At 43.4% G+C, this 16,027-nt stretch overlaps 5 protein-coding genes across 5 annotated transcripts; 2 read left to right on the plus strand and 3 right to left on the minus strand.

The window, feature by feature from the left end:
* Positions 1–517: 517 nt before the first annotated feature.
* O0I10_004078 (uncharacterized protein) lies at positions 518–991 on the minus strand (the record flags this gene model as incomplete). Its single annotated transcript, XM_058484143.1, has 1 exon — positions 518–991. The coding sequence occupies one exon, from the start codon at positions 989–991 to the stop codon at positions 518–520; it is 474 nt and encodes a 157-aa protein (XP_058345131.1).
* Positions 992–2,718: 1,727 nt separating this feature from the next.
* Positions 2,719–3,458, minus strand: O0I10_004079 (uncharacterized protein; the record flags this gene model as incomplete). The annotated part of the gene is made up of 4 exons (XM_058484144.1): positions 2,719–2,866; positions 2,940–3,017; positions 3,080–3,227; positions 3,302–3,458. The coding sequence occupies 4 exons, from the start codon at positions 3,456–3,458 to the stop codon at positions 2,719–2,721; spliced, it is 531 nt and encodes a 176-aa protein (XP_058345132.1).
* A 250-nt stretch (positions 3,459–3,708) lies between these two features.
* On the minus strand, positions 3,709–10,112 carry O0I10_004080 (uncharacterized protein; the record flags this gene model as incomplete). The annotated part of the gene is made up of 25 exons (XM_058484145.1): positions 3,709–3,997; positions 4,075–4,196; positions 4,260–4,511; positions 4,570–4,710; positions 4,764–4,815; positions 4,874–5,163; positions 5,219–5,359; positions 5,414–5,535; positions 5,594–5,731; positions 5,792–5,984; positions 6,043–6,149; positions 6,206–6,541; positions 6,596–6,647; positions 6,703–6,864; positions 6,923–7,127; positions 7,195–7,592; positions 7,654–7,999; positions 8,076–8,348; positions 8,412–8,876; positions 8,939–9,195; positions 9,261–9,494; positions 9,560–9,715; positions 9,809–9,937; positions 9,995–10,057; positions 10,110–10,112. 25 exons carry the CDS (start codon positions 10,110–10,112, stop codon positions 3,709–3,711), a joined length of 4,926 nt encoding a protein of 1,641 aa, XP_058345133.1.
* A 531-nt stretch (positions 10,113–10,643) lies between these two features.
* O0I10_004081 (uncharacterized protein) lies at positions 10,644–15,194 on the plus strand (the record flags this gene model as incomplete). Its single annotated transcript, XM_058484146.1, has 22 exons — positions 10,644–10,694; positions 10,754–10,907; positions 10,975–11,085; positions 11,150–11,214; positions 11,283–11,378; positions 11,436–11,493; positions 11,562–11,671; positions 11,736–11,766; positions 11,824–11,956; positions 12,021–12,198; positions 12,256–12,411; positions 12,466–12,604; positions 12,662–12,747; positions 12,815–13,225; positions 13,281–13,425; positions 13,480–13,606; positions 13,668–13,773; positions 13,836–14,046; positions 14,105–14,186; positions 14,267–14,375; positions 14,438–14,799; positions 14,873–15,194. The coding sequence occupies 22 exons, from the start codon at positions 10,644–10,646 to the stop codon at positions 15,192–15,194; spliced, it is 3,243 nt and encodes a 1,080-aa protein (XP_058345134.1).
* Positions 15,195–15,440: 246 nt separating this feature from the next.
* Positions 15,441–15,991, plus strand: O0I10_004082 (40S ribosomal protein S27; the record flags this gene model as incomplete). Its single annotated transcript, XM_058484147.1, has 4 exons — positions 15,441–15,446; positions 15,586–15,694; positions 15,760–15,870; positions 15,963–15,991. 4 exons carry the CDS (start codon positions 15,441–15,443, stop codon positions 15,989–15,991), a joined length of 255 nt encoding a protein of 84 aa, XP_058345135.1.
* Positions 15,992–16,027: the final 36 nt, after the last annotated feature.

The following is a 16,027-nucleotide window of genomic DNA, read 5'->3' on the forward strand; positions in this document are numbered from 1 at the left end:
CTCAGCTATGTGCAATTACCGATCTCTGGCACACAACGATCCTTGTGCCTTCCCCACTTGAGGGCGTATTCAACCTTTGTATGGTATTGTGTTAGCTATAGTAGGTGCGTTTCCATGGTGATGGTTGCATGGCAACCAAGTATGTAGTAGGATCGATGCATCAATCATGTTGACAAGGCGTGTTGCGCGTTTCGTTTGGTGCCATCTAACAATAAACATTATGCATTGCAAAGTTGTCACAGCAAAGGACCATCATTCAAAACATGATACTCCTTGTAATAGGGTAAGGGGAAAAAAAGAAGGTCGTTTATTATTAGGGGATGGAGTATTATTATAAGCTTAAAGGGCAAAGAATGTACATACGTAGGGTAGCAGCAGCAAGTGGCGGTATTAGTGATGATATTATAGGTAAAAGAAAAGCAAAAAAGTGGTACATAAAAAGGTATATCGGGATGGTGTATAAGTAGCATTAGATTAGATTAGTTTGGTGTAGTGGATGCAAGTCTTGAAAAAGATGTCAATGTTGGATTGCTGTTGTTGCGGGGAGTTGCACCCGAGCACATCGGTCGCATGTCTCGCCAATGATCAGGGACCTTCCACATTGAGTGCAAGTGTGGCGGCAATTTGGGCAATGCCAGCCACGGTCTAAGGGTCGCCCACACCCACATACTGCAACTCCATCCTCATCGTCGTCTCCATAATCTGAAACACTTGATGCATCATCATCTTGGTCATATTGTTGGTATGCATCATGATTGACATCATCGTACTTGATGGATACCACTGGCACTGCTGTTGTTGTTGTGGCGAGTGTTTTCGGATGTTGTTGTTGTGGTGGTGGTGCAATGACAGCAGCATCATCAGTAGTAGTGGTCATGTATTGAGCATTGGGTGAGGATGTTGGCTTCTTGAAGTTTGCAATTGTGCGATGACGTTGTAACTTTTTGAAAAGACGTGACAAACAATTCAGGCGTAATGTAGGACGGCGCATTATTGATATAATGTTTGTTTGTTTTGTGTGTATGTGTATGTGTGTGTATGCGTGTAAGCAGACGATGAGAGATGGGGGATTTGACATGATGATCGACACAACAAGGCCTTTATATTTAGCAGTGGTTGGAAACGAAATGGCGAATGCGGGATGAATGGTCCGGATGATGTAGCACAAATTAATATCGAGCGATCCAGTTGAAGCGAATGGATTTTATTTCGTTCACGATGGATGAAATAGCAGTGACGAAGATTGATATCAACTGCCCGGGTTTTGGGTGCTTCTTTTTTGCTTTGTACAACATGCCGCATCTATTTTTGGTGCGCATCATCTTTTGACGTTTGCTTCACACACGTAACACCCTATCGTGACACATCACATCTTGTGCCTTTATACAACTTGACTTTAGTGAAAGCGCGCGCTCTTTTTTTTTCCAACCACTTGTTTACCGCCAAGGTACATACATACATACATGCATGCATGCATAGGATCATGTTGACGAGAAAAAGTTGTTGCCATGGATACATACATACATGCTCATTCCGTGCGCATATTTATTGCGTGCATAGAAAGCAGCGGAGGCGGCAATAGACCGAAGCGGCAATAGGCGCTGTTGCTAACGTAGATTGCTTATACTTGGCAGTAGAGTAATAGCCACGTGGAACGACAAATTGGCGGAAACATAAAGAGCGGGATACGCCATGTGTTACTCGTCATCAGCAACAAGGTGTGTTTATGCGCCCGAAACGCCACGCTCTTTCTACACTTTACCACGCGCTTGTTACTTTTTCTCTCTCACATCCAACCCGCTCCGGAATCCGGAAGCATGCCCATCCGTTTACACAAGCTGCTTTCCATCCATATACGGGATAGGTACATCCCCCATTTACATCATCCGTACTAATGTGTCGGTAAATCCTTCCTACTTATCCATCTGCTGCTCATCATGTTGTTGATGCTGCTGCCAAGTATGCGGCATATCAATGATAGACGTGTTTTGTGTTCATCCACATCCGCGGTCTTGTCGTTTGTGTTTCAACATCGTTTACAGTAGCAGCACGCGGTTGGCGGCGTTAGATTGCTGCTATCCGTACGAACAACAAGCAATGGCGTTAGATTTGAAACAATGTAAACAGCTTGTCAAAGAGCTTGTCAACTTTGTCGGACACAGCATTCCGATGCCCCTTCCGAAAGGTATATAAACATCTCGCTACTTGCATGCTCGTTTGTTTCTCCCATCACAACAGTAATCAATCATCAAGCTACCACCACACCAACAACAACACAATATGCCTCCAGAGAGACCAACCAAACCCGCTCTTCCAAGACCTTATCCTAAGCCTGTCAAGCGACCAAGATAATCATCATCATCATCGCAAGGCACCCGATCCATCCAACAATGATCTCACACATTTCTTTTTTTTTTCTCACCATATCATCACACTATACCTAACACCGTTCCTTTCCTTGTACATATGTCTCTAACGTTTCTCGACAACGTATTACTTTTATCAAGCAATTAGAGTAGTCCTTTTTCTACCGACTTTTTGTTGTACATGTGTTTTCCTTATACTCTCTCACTCTCTTCTTCTCTTATATTGCAAAATCACACTTTTACATTATGTCCTCCTCTACTATTACTTTCCTTCCCATCCAAAGCACACTAAAAAGTTTTTGATATTCTGTTGCTCTCATTCATTCATTCATTGTCATAACGTGTCCTTTTTTTATCTAAGCAGTTGACTGGCAAATCTATCCTTTGCTGTTTGTACGGCTTGCATCAATGTCTGTTCACCAAATGGGATATCCACAACGTCCAAACGAGGCTTTGATACTCGGCTGACGACTGCATTAGCGTCCGTTTCCAAGATGATTCTAAGCAGCAGCAGCAGCAGCATAGCATTTTAGCGCCCACCCAATCATTCGTACAACCTCATCTCACACTTACCCTTCATCCACAATCTCGTCGAGACATAGTACCACCAGATCCAGATTTTCCATAACTGATTGCTTCTCCACTTGATATCTGAGCAATGGGGGCCGCATTAGCTATTATCCTCACTATACCACACAAAACGCGCGCCTTACCTTAATAACGTGGACACCGCGTCGTAAAAGGCGTTCAACATACTGAGTAGGATCAGCTCGTTTTCCTCTGTTGACCCAACCACGTAAAATGAGATATCAATGTTGGATCGGTATAGCACTACTTGGTTGTCGTATAGCACCACTTCGCCTAGTAGTAGCATTCAATGAGTCGAAGCCCCATAACGGGATGGTCGTCAGATGGAGAGTAGCAAGTCAATGTACCTTGTGCACGCTTTGTCTTGTCGTATAAACCTTTCTCGAATGCCTTTTGTTCCTTCAGATTGGTGTAATCCGAGCCATAATATTTTGCAAGAACACGGTTGCCTTCAGCATCTAAAAGGAGAACAGCCTTGATGGAATACAATGATAGATTCACCATGTTGTTGCAGGATACAGGGAGCGTAAGAGGAGGGACCGTATGCCACTTTGTCCAATGGCGCCGACGTCGCAGATTGAATATGGATGCAACATGTTGCTTGAATAGCAACACCTTTATTGTACTCGTCAAATAAACCATTAAGTGTCTTTTTACTCTAATGCGTCATCATAAAAGCACATGAGGAGTGGTCCTGGTTGCTCGCTTCACTTGTAATCTTTTTTTATTGAGTGATTAACAAGCGTCATTACAACTACTGTTGCTGCTGTTGTGTAAGCTGATCAGATGATGGCTCGGCTTGTTGTGGTTCTTGGTTGGTTGTTGTAGTTGTAGTCGTCATCGTCGTCGTTGTCGTTTCATGATGGATCTGATCATAAGCCCTGTCGGCAGCAGCTATGGCTTCATCGCTGTACAATAGAATGGTGGATGTCTTTGATAGCTTCTCCTTCAAAATTCGAATACATTCTTCGTCTCGACATTCGGCACAGAGTTGGATCAAGAACATGGTATATTCATGGACGTATTCAAAGTACTTGCCAGGCCTTGGAAAAAAAAGACGATTAGCATGCTTTTGTATGAACATTCACACACACACACACACACACACATCCTATCTTACCTCTCGAATGCAGGCTTCCAAATACTCGCAAGTGCTTTTACGGCCTTGAGAGAAAAGAGCGTTTTCATATGTTGTAGAGCTTGCTCGCTACTGCCATAAATGTGATATTGCATCCAAGCTTGCTATAACATACGGGGACGAATAAGGTTTAGCACATCAAAAGACAAGTGATGGATAGCACTTACCCTATAAACGGGACGATGGTGCCACTTTTTCTTATCAGCCTTTTGCACTTCCAACAGCTTCTTGTAGATCGCACCATATGCAGCCATATCTGAAGGATCTGGCCCATTTTCTCGAACATGCATTACTGGTTCCCAATCATCGGGTGGTGGTCCACCAGCTTCCTCATTCATGCCCTCAGTACTTTGCTGCTGCTGCTGCTGCTCTTGTCGTTGATCCACTGTAAAGTTAAGGTAATGCATCACATCATTCGACTATACATGATGCATCGTTAGCACATGATTGGATAAAGCAAAACGTTGGGTAACTTACATTGATTTCTCCCTTGTACAAGTACTTGGCCAGCACCGAGCATAGCTTGTATATGGGTTCTAATATCTTGCCTTGGCTACCGTATTGAGCATTACGCTGCGGAGCATTCTCCAATGCCTTGGCAAAGAAATCCAGCACTTCCTACAATTTGGGATGAGTGAGTGGATACTTTACATCACCATCATGTTGCTTACCTTGGGTGGTCGATTGAGCTTTTTGTAACATTTTCCAAGCATAGTGAAACATCTACGGCGGCGGGATGATCAATAACCCATATCCACTTAATCATAACTCCTTATAGTACCTCCACTCGGATTTATCACCGGATCGATATTTGAGCGCGTTGCCAAAGAGCACCACTGCCAGCTTGTATGCATTACTCGTAATAGTTGGATCCAGAGATTGCTTGACACGTGTAATTGCTCTTCGTATCATCTTGGGACGAAAGGCTGCACCATACATGGGAGGACATGTCATAGAGTATAGCAGCATACCGAACGTGTTGAAAAGTTCATATAAAGCGCTGCTTTCCATGCCTTCACTCCCTTGCACACGTAACAGATACCACGCTCTCCAGAATGCATAATACGCTTTCTATGTAAATGTATCATCTTAGCATTGTAGGCTTCAACATGTGTCTATTCCTTACCCTATGGTATTCCGCGATCCGGTATCGGTGTGAATTGATATTTGTAGCACTCCAGATCAGCTCCTCGTCCGCCAAATGCAAAAGACATTGACCCAATTCAGACCAACCATTGATATCGTAAGGATTCAAAATGACATGATTCTAAAAACGCCTCGTTTAGAAATGAGTGGATCGGTGCATACATTTGTTACTCACGGTAAAGAGATTGACAGCTTCTTCCAAATCATCCATGGTCTTTTCAGGATTCACCTTGGCACGGTTCTTGATCTGCATACGCAACACTTTGCCTCCGATCCAGAATATCTTAAAGTAGACAGCTACGTCCCATCATCATGTGAGCATAGTAATTTCAATGCCAAGGAAAACTTCACTTACATGAAGCGGATGATCTTTCAGGGTAAATCTGGTTTGCCGATATGCTGGATTCTCTCATCATGTCGCTGATCGAATGCTGAAGTTTGATATCATTTGCTAGGTAATTGGTGACCACTGCTTGATTCAGCTGAATACGACCTACACAAAGTGTATCTTTGTTAATTGGGATCATCGATGCCATAAAAGGATGATGCTTACTGTCATTGGTGGGAAGGGATTGAAAGAGATCGGAAACCGTATCAACCACATCCTTGAGATCATTACGCAGTGGAGCGCCTTTGTTCAGCCGTTTTGTGACCGAATCGACCACGAGGGCAAATAAAGCTTCAGCGGCCTTTTGATCAAGCTTCTCATGGTTTGCATTGTGTTCCTCGATATTATCTGAATCAGCCTACATAGCACCCATGTTTTAGAGATGAGGATTCCAATCATAAAAATAGGCTACTCACATCCAGATGTAAACCGTACAGGCAATGGTAGCATTGATAGATGCCAATCCGATATTGGGTTTTGCTTTCTGTTGCCAAAAGATTCAAGAGATGCTTCAAGAAGATGCCTAATGAAAATAAAAAAATGAGAAGAAAAATCATTAACAAAGCACATCTTGCTCACCTTTACAAACACCACATATCTCTCGCTCTCCCAATTCATCATGCAAGGTGATCAAGGTTTCGGCAAGCTTATCTTTGATGGTCTTGGCAGTTTCATTGTCGGTGGAATTCGCCATATCCTGAATGAACGTTGATAATAGCACCCAAATCTCAACGAGGACGATGTTGAAGCTACTTGAGCGTGTGACCTGAGAGGGTACATGGGGTTCCACACCGTGTATCTTAAAGTTGTTGACCAAGGGAATAAAATCTGGGTGCCGGAAGATGTAGTACACGGTCATCTGCAGCGCAATAAGCAGTGCATCGCCGCTTTTGCTATCCATTGATTCTTTCAAGCCTGCCAATTTGCTGTATTAGCAATCAAGTGACAAGGAAGTATCATGTTACTTACACATTTTCCCATCATGAATCAAAGCAAGAAGGTCTCGTAAACAGCTCTCAACCTAAGTCGGTGAGTTGTCAGCTTTGCATTCGTTTCAATCAATAATAATGACATACCCGTTTCAAGCACTTTAGAAATTCCATATCAGATTCCTTGGTAGAGTTTTGGCTGCTTGCGCTCTGTGAGCTCCCATATCTGACAAGATCTTCCATGACTTGTGAAAATGTATACAGCAGGCATCGTCCTTGATTTTTGTAGTCCTTCTTCTCTGTATACGACTAAGTAGGTAGTGTAAGTACCATGAACAATCCCCATATAGATCCTCAGCAAATTTACCTTTGTAAGCAGTGATAAGACGTCATAAATTTCTTGCCGAGTCATAGAGCTTTGCTTGGATTCGATAACGTTGCCCAGTTCGCTGATCACCCTGCTATGATTCTTGTTCTTGTACTCTCCTTTGGCGATCAAAAGCTTTCTACCCAACTCCATCGATAGTAGCTTCTCATCGACTGTTCTCAGGCTGATCAATGCATCGTATCGGCTATAGAAACAAACATTGCATTAGCATGTACACCACCCGCCCATATGCTTAGGTTGCATCCATATACCTGTTAAGGTGTATCGTTGATGATTGTGTTGAATCACGAGACAAAAATTCCTTGCATCGCTGGTACCAGTTGCATGCTTGCTCAACATCTTCCTCGCATTGGCCCAACTTTCCTTTCAAAAACCAGTATCGTAGCATGATTTCCTCGTGATCCTGGGATAGCGAGCTGATATCATCATCCAAAGTCGATGCCAATGACAAAGAATCCAGCAAATTCTCCATCACAAGTCGCTCAAAGATACCAATCCAAGCATTGCAAAGACGTGTGTACTCCCGAATAGGCGTTTCCAGTGATTGCTTTGCGGTGGCGGATTTTCGTTTTGATGTTGTTGCTTCCACGAATGATAAGATTGCTTGGATAAGCTTATCCATGAGATGTTCACAGATGCTGAGCACGACCTGTTTCATGTAATAAGGATTGTTAGGTGTATAAAGAACCCCATTTTCATCATGTACGTACCTTCATTCGAGTTTCATTGTTTTCCCATTCACCATACATGATCTGATCCAAAAGCGTGGGATATAATGTAACCAGGGATTCGACCAATAAATCAAAAACGTCATGCTGATTGGCGTGTTCAAATTCAGTGGTGGATGGTAGCAGTAATTGGACAATAAGCGAACAAAGTACGTCTGCGATACCGGAATTGCTGGTATTCACTTGCTCGATAAATCCTTGAATAGGGGTGGTGGTGGTGGTGGTGTTGTTCATGGATGAAGGCGGAGATTGAGTTGTCTCGGATACTGTAAAGGTCGCGTAAAGGCGGGCGTCTTTGTTCTCCAAGTGCGATTGTTCATGCATCCGACTGAGGTAGAAAGGTGGGGGGGGGGTGAAATGTGAATCATCATAACATTGACCAAAGATAGGCTTTCTCTACTTACTTGAAACGACTGGTGTCAAATTCCCAATGTGCGTTCCTTCCTAGCTCAGACACTTTGGTATCGAACCATTTCCAAAAAGAATCCATATCCATTGTGTTGAATGCCTCTGATACAGGGTGATGATATTGCGACTTGGGTCGATTCATAGCACTGTCGTCTGGAAGTATATCGAATAAAGATTGCACCAACTTTGTCAATTGGATCTCTTCTTCAAGCATCTTTCGCTTCGAGCTCTCTTCATTCTCAATCTTCTCTTTTTGCCGTCTCGATATCCTATAATACACCACCAGCTATTAATTCACGTGATCATATCAAGAGAATATTTCATCCTCTTACCGTAGACTAGCCCGTTTATCTTCCTCCTCTTCCTCTTCCTCTTCTTCTTCTTGCTCATCATGCTCCTCTTGTTCCTCCTCCTCCTTCTTCTTTTCCTCAGAGTCACCCTCCTTTTGTTGCTGCTCGCCTTCCTTCTCTTCTCGTTCATTGTCGCCTGTATCATCCATGGATCGTTTGCGTTTCAAGGAGTTGATCATTTCAGGGTTGTCATCATTGTCAGGCTGTGTATCCATTTCTTGACTTGATTGTGGTGGTGGAGGAGGAGCTGGGGAGTTGCTGCTTTTCTCTGAAGGTGAGAGTACAACGATAGCATCCTGTTCGGCAATGTCCATCATTTGCGTATCCTCAGGTTCATCCACTGTGATCGGTACAATAGCGGATTCTGGTTCGGGTATAGTGGATATGCTGGTATCAGCCTCAACGTCAAGGTGAATGGCGTTGCTTATCGAAGAATGTGTTGAACTCCTAATAATAATAAAAAAAGTTACGACTCGTATCCATTACAAGCATGGCAACGTGTTTCTTACGTTTTATCGTCTGTCATTTCTTTGTACCGTAGCAAGAGTGATTCCAATAGCGTTTTCCAATCCATCTTTGTGATGTTAATGGATACTGTATTCTCAATAGGCGATTCGGTGGTCACTTCTGATTCATCCAAAGACGTCGTCGTCACTGCATCCATTTTCTCTTCCAATAATCGTCGCATCGGCCAGTTGGGATGTTGTTTCAATACCACTTGCATATACATACGACACGTATCATAATCACCAATGTCCACCAACACCTATGTTTTCGAAAATAAGTATATCTAAGCGTGCCGTAGCCGTATGTGTGTGTCACCTATCTTACCGTGCATAATCGTTCCATGCAAAGCCATTGGATCGGTGAGAATGCCATTGATGAAAACATGTTCTCCATTGCTTCAGGGACAGTAAATTGATCGTGGGAACCAGCGCGATATAAATCCATCAAAAAGAATCCATTCTCATACGCTAGCCGGGCTAATCGAATGTTGCCGGAATCGTATGCAATGTTGCCAATATTGTACCACAATGATTGATCGCCGTCGTCAACGCTCGCAGCCTACATATTCTCCATCAGCATTGTTCTCCCTATGTATGTATGTATGTATGTATGTATGTTGTTACCTTGAGATAATAGCTGATGGCCTTTTTGGCTATGTCGGCTTTAGGTACATCAGGTGCATGAAGTTCGTGCTCCAACAACGACGCATAGTTTTTGAAAACGAGAAAACGCAACCGAATCAAAGGAGAGCTTTTGACGCTTGAAGCTTTGCTCGAGTCCTATATTATTGAACGCGTTGTTAGATCATCATCATCATCATCATCCCTATATGAACGCGCGTGGACGACTTCCCCCCTCCGTTCGAACGTTACCATGGTAACCGATCCATCTTGAATCAGATCATCGGCAAGTATCTCCTCGTATATTGACTTTGCTTCGCTGTATCTCTCTTTCTGGTGCAATCGTAAAGCCTCCTGGTACATTTTGAGGTAGCGTTCGACCTGTAAAGTGGATCAGTCGTACAGCGATCGGTGGTAGCCAATAGTGCGTTAATTTACCTGGACCTCTGTTGGATCGGTGTCCGGAACGACGATGCCTTTGTTGAGAGAGTTCCATTGGAGCTAAAAGTTATGAGTGAATACTAAATAAAAGCAGCGCGTGTGTGCATTGTACCATGTTACTGTCCAAGCGTCAAGTATAAAGAGGTTAAGGAAGAGGGCGCTTTATGCTGAATTGAATTTGCTCGATCCTAGTCAGGAAGTTGACTTGATTCCCCGACGTCTTTATTAAGTGTGCCTTCAGTCAATCAAACAATAGGACCAATGAATAATGAACGTGCTATTGTATTGTCTATATCATCAGCGATGCGGCTTATGGCTATTTATGATTGCTCAAGGATTCACATTACGATTGCTATAGAAGCTCTTTGATCCACTTGAAAGCTCTTTTGAAGAACATCTATAATACACCGCAACAAGGATGGCGAGTTGTGTTAATAAAAGGAGTGTATATTTTCGTATGGATGATAGTTCAATTGAAGCTACTTGTGAAGAGGATGCATACAATCATCCAAAATGGTACCTAAGCATTGATCATGTGATTTCCAGCGGGATTGCTAAAAGACGCGCTTGTCAATCAGCGCGTTTCCTTCACGCGTGTGTGTGTGAGTGCTCTTTTGCGTTTCCGCCATTCAACAACAGCACCACCATGTCAAAACAATCCTCGCTTCTATCCTTCTTTGGCAGCAAGAGGCAAAAAGTAAAAGCTCAATTCACTCGACTCGGTTGTCATTATCGCTCAACTTTATTATCTAATAGACTGCACCACCTACGCCTAAGCCTGCTGTTGCAACGACTACCACCAATACGACTCCTAGCCCTTCTCCTGCCATCAGTGAAAAAAGAGATCTGGACGACATTGCTCCACCAACAGAAGACGACAATGACGAATTGGATTCACCGATTACGCCTCGTAGGTTATATACTACTACTACTCCTTTTAACAACTGAATTCTGACAGCTCGGCTCCCGTTTGGTAGGCGTGAAGCGACCTCGTCGACGCTATATTCCCGGTCTCAGTGACGATGATGATGATGATGATGATAACAACCGTGATGATGATTATATACCAGAGAGCATGGATATCACTGGTAAAGTGAACGAACGAACGATGGATGGCATTGGCTTTGATACGGGGGTAACTGATCTCGAAAGATGTAGAAGACTCGCCAACACCCAAAGCTCCCCTCTCCGTTTCTCCTTTACAGAATCGCATCAAGGTAGTAGAGAAAAAACAAGTAGCATGATCAAAAAGAGGATGGCTTACTTTGGTATTATTCTCCATTAGGATATCTCTCTCGGTGCCAGGGCAAGAACCTTTGAACCAAAAAAGCCAGCTCCCAAGAAGGCTCTTGAGCCATTCAAATCAGCCAAAGCCTCTGAGGTTTGTCATTTATTGTAATGTGGTAATAGCATTGATTAACATTGCCTCTCTCTCTAGGAACCTGATCGATACCCGTGGCTTGTGGATATCAGGGATGCTGAAGGAAATCGCCCAGGTAAGGTTGAAAGAGGAAATCGGACATCATGTCCATTTGGATATTGAAACCCGCTCTTTTTGCATTAGGTGATGAGGATTATGATCCACGTACACTTTACGTACCATCATCGCACTGGTCCAAGTTTACGCCCTTTGAACGTCAATTCTGGGAAGTGAAATCTAAAAATTGGGATTCGGTAAGTTGAATGATTGACCCTCCCCTCCGCCGTGCTTGATCCTGATGGCAAGTTTGTTTTGTAGGTGGTCTTTTTCAAAAAGGGCAAATTCTATGGTAAATGAGACATGGCTCCCAAATGAATGAATGCTGATAGTAGTACCCCTTTTTTAGAGTTGTATGAATCCGATGCGGATATTGGTCACCAATTGTTCGACTTGAAGATGACGGATCGCGTCAATATGCGTATGGTGGGTGTTCCTGAATCGTCGTTTGATGACTGGGCAGCTCGTTTTGTTGCCAAAGGGTATGTGCAAGAGTTCATGAAGGAGGGGAGGAAGAACATGATATTGATTGTTCATTGTTATCAGTTACAAAATTGTTCGAGTGGATCAATTGGAAAACATGATCGGCAAACAAATGAGAGAAAAAGGCAGTACAAAGGACAAGGTCATCCGAAGAGAAGTTACTGGCATTCTTACTGCTGGTACCTTGGTGGATCGAGGACTCCTTATTGGTGATGAGAGTGTGTATTGCATGTCACTCAAGGTAATAGCGAAAAAGGAAGAGTGCCAGAAGCATCAAGGAATTGAAAAAGGGTTATAGGAATACGAGGATAACAACAAACTTGAGTTTGGTGTCTGTTTTCTTGATGCTGCTACCTCCGAATTCAACATTTGCCAGATCGTTGACGACAAAAGCCGCAGCAAACTTGCAACTTTACTTCATCAGATCAAGCCTCGAGAATTGATCACCGAAAAGGTGTGTTTGAGGGAGAAACGCAATATGGATTTGGTATTAATTATTGTTGTCTAGGGTCATTTGAGTGCTGAAACAACACGGCTTATCAAAAACACATTGACCAACTTGCTTTGGAATCAAGTCAAACCGGGAAAGGAATTCTGGGATGCGATTACTACCGAAGATGAAATACGACTTGGCGACTATTTCAAAGGTAACCTAATGTGCAATGGCAAAAAAGGGGCACGCATTGATTGAATCTATTCATTAGATGGGCGTCCATCCGCTTTAACATCGTTGGCGGATAAACCTTTGGCCATATCAGCGTTCGGCGGTATGATGAGCCATTTACGTATGGTAAGATCGCACACCCGATACGCTCATGTTTTTTTAGCTCTCTCTTAATGACGCTTTTCTTTGATAGTTGAAATTGGACAATGAGCTTATCACTGCAAAGAATATCCATATCTATGACCCTATTCGAGGCGCCACTTCACTTATCCTTGACGGCCAAACGCTGATGAATTTGGAGATTTTCGAGAATGATCAAGGCTCCTTCGAAGGCACACTTCACAGCATTTTAGCTCGATGCCGTTCACCCTTTGGAAAGCGATTATTCCGACAATGGCTTTGTCATCCCTTGCGTGAACCTCGTCGTATCAATGAACGCTTGGATGCTGTAGACGACTTGCTTCAAAACCACCACATACACGAAGACCTGAATGGCCAGCTTGGTGCTTTACCTGATCTAGAAAGATTGATTTCCAGCATTCATTCCAAGAGAATCAAGGTGGATGATTTCTTGATAGCGTTGAAAGGCTTTGAAAAGACACAGGTATGAATCTCGGGTGTCGTTGGGATACACATTGCTTATTGGGCAAACAATATAGGAAATGATGGATGCTCTTGCCGAGAACCGTGATCAATTCAAGTCACCCTTATTCAAGAAAATCATCCATGAGTTCCCCAAGATTCAGGAATACATTGATTCTTTGAGAATGACTTTCCATGTGGATCCAGACGTTACTGTGGATTGTAAGTAGAATGGCAATGTCCCTCTTTTCAAATGATGTTAACGTTTCTTGATAGACCAAAAGATCACTGCTTTGATTCCAAGGGACAACACCAACGAGGAATGGGATTCACTTATGGGGAAGATGCAAGCTGCAGAAAACGATTTTGATAAGCATCTCAGGAATCGTCGAAGAGAGCTTAGGTAAGCACCACCACCACCAGCATCTCACATGAGTATTATTATTCACAATGGATTTTCTTAGCTGTCATAAGCTTGAATACAAGCACATGAACAAGGACATCTATCTTATCGAGGCTCCAAAGAAATTCGATCCTCCTCGCCAATGGGTGAAAATTTCGGGTACATCGGTAAGTGTGTGTGTGATCTATCATGTTTTTATCCTCCAACTCACACACTCACACTATTCAAGGCGGTAGTACGTTACCTCGATCACCAGCTCAAAGACAAGATCCAAGGATACAAGGAACTCAGGGAAACCAAATCCGCCTTCATCAAAGATTTCAGCAAAGTGGTTTATGAGCAATTCGATCAGAATTACACCGTTTGGTTGAAGGCTGTTCGCTGTGTTGCCGAAATTGATGCATTGGCTAGTCTCGCCAAAGCATCTGCTTATCTCGGAGGTTTGTTATAGGAAGCTACATACTTGATGGATAATAATACTAATCATGCTTTCTATAGAATCGTGTCGGCCGGAGATACTAGACCAGGAGGAGAGCGTGGTCCAATTTGAGCAATTGCGCCATCCATGTGTCATTACAGGGTGAGTTAAAAGGAGGAGGGGGATGTATTGTATTGAGCTATGGGTAGGTTACTTTGCTCATTCTATGATTCCAACAATAGACCGGGCCAATCCTTTATACCGAATGACATTACGATTGGTGGACAAGATTCTTCCATCCTCGTACTCACAGGACCCAACATGGGCGGTAAATCGACGTTACTACGACAGGTATTGTATGAAGGTGGGGATTTTCAAATATGGGTTATTGATGCGAGATGATGAATGATTAGGCTTGTGTTGCAATCATCATGGCACAATTGGGATGTTATGTGCCTGCCACATCGTGCCGACTCACTCCCTGTGATCAAATCTTTACACGTATTGGTGCCAACGATAATATCATGGCCGGTCAATCCACCTTTATGGTTGAACTTCAAGAGACGTCAAAGATCCTTCGTGAAGCCACACCACGATCGATGGTGATTCTGGATGAGCTTGGTCGTGGTACATCGACATTTGATGGCTATGCCATTGCCTATGCTGTGTTGCATCATCTTGCCACCCATGTTGGATGCCTGAGTCTTTTCTCTACACACTACCATACTCTATGTCAAGAGTTTGAACAGCATCCTACTATCAAAAACATGCACATGTAAGTTGTTGGAGATAGGACAGGAGAGCATATAACCGGTTGGTTGATCTCACCATCATCGTCCTTATTATAGGGACTATTTCATTGATGATCAAAGCAATCGAGTGACCTTCTTATATAAGCTTGTGGCTGGTATATGTGCGAAATCCTTTGGTATGAATGTGGCGCACATGGCGGGTGTTCCTCAAGACATTATCAACAAGGCATCCGAGATGGCAGAGGAGTTTGAGCGCAAACATCGATTGAAGGATTCAACCTATGCCATGGATGTGGATGGGCAGAAAAAGTCATTTTCACCAGCAGTATTGGCTGACATGAGCGACATTTTCCGTGGTGAGGTGGTGGAACCCAAAGTGTTAGAACGCATGATCAAGAGCATTATAAGGAGTCTTTAAAAAAATCGAATGTACATAAAATATCAACTTTGCTTTATTGTGTAAAAGTAGTAAACAAAGCATTTGGTCCTCTCAAATATATGCAACAAGGGATAGCAATGTGATTGGCTTGTTGCCATCCACTCAACTAACGGGTCGGTCGGTCGGCGGCGGTTGGGGGGCGGGGGTGCTGGCGCTGCTGATCGCTAATTATTGAGAGCAAGATGGTGTGATAGAGGATTCTTCCCTTCTTCCAAGCCCGCAATCATGACTGTAAGCTATTGTGAATGGGGGATATGAAGCATGACAAGGAGGAAACGAGACGACGATGGATGAAATATGGAATGGATGGATGGATGGATGGATGAAATGGATAAAGGAATGGATGACTCACCATTCAACCTTTTGCTAGTTGGCTGTTGACCTTTTGAACCCCTCCGTTGAGCATGAGAAGCGCTCCCACAAGCTCAAGAGACTCGTACAGTCTCCCGACTCCTACTTCATGGACGTCAAGTGCCCTGGTAAATCACGATTGATAGAGAGATGGGGGGAAGTTTTGACTGACATTGGATCATGGGATCTATAGGTTGCTTGAACATCAGCACCGTCTTCAGCCACGCACAGACCGTTGTCTTGTGCTCGTCGTGCGGCACTGTTCTCTGCCAGCCCACCGGTGGTCGTGCTCGTTTGACTGAAGGTATATATAACTTTTTTATTCTCTCACATACATACATACATACATACATGACATGACATGGAAACTAATGATACTATGAATTATTATGATAGGTTCTTCCTTCCGCAGAAAGCACAACTAAGAGCAAACACAAAAAAGAACGGCAACACACCACATA

This window comes from Lichtheimia ornata (assembly GCF_029851405.1).
Source record: "Lichtheimia ornata isolate CBS 291.66 chromosome Unknown scaffold00014, whole genome shotgun sequence".
NCBI classification, from domain to species: Eukaryota; Fungi; Mucoromycota; class Mucoromycetes; order Mucorales; family Lichtheimiaceae; genus Lichtheimia; species Lichtheimia ornata.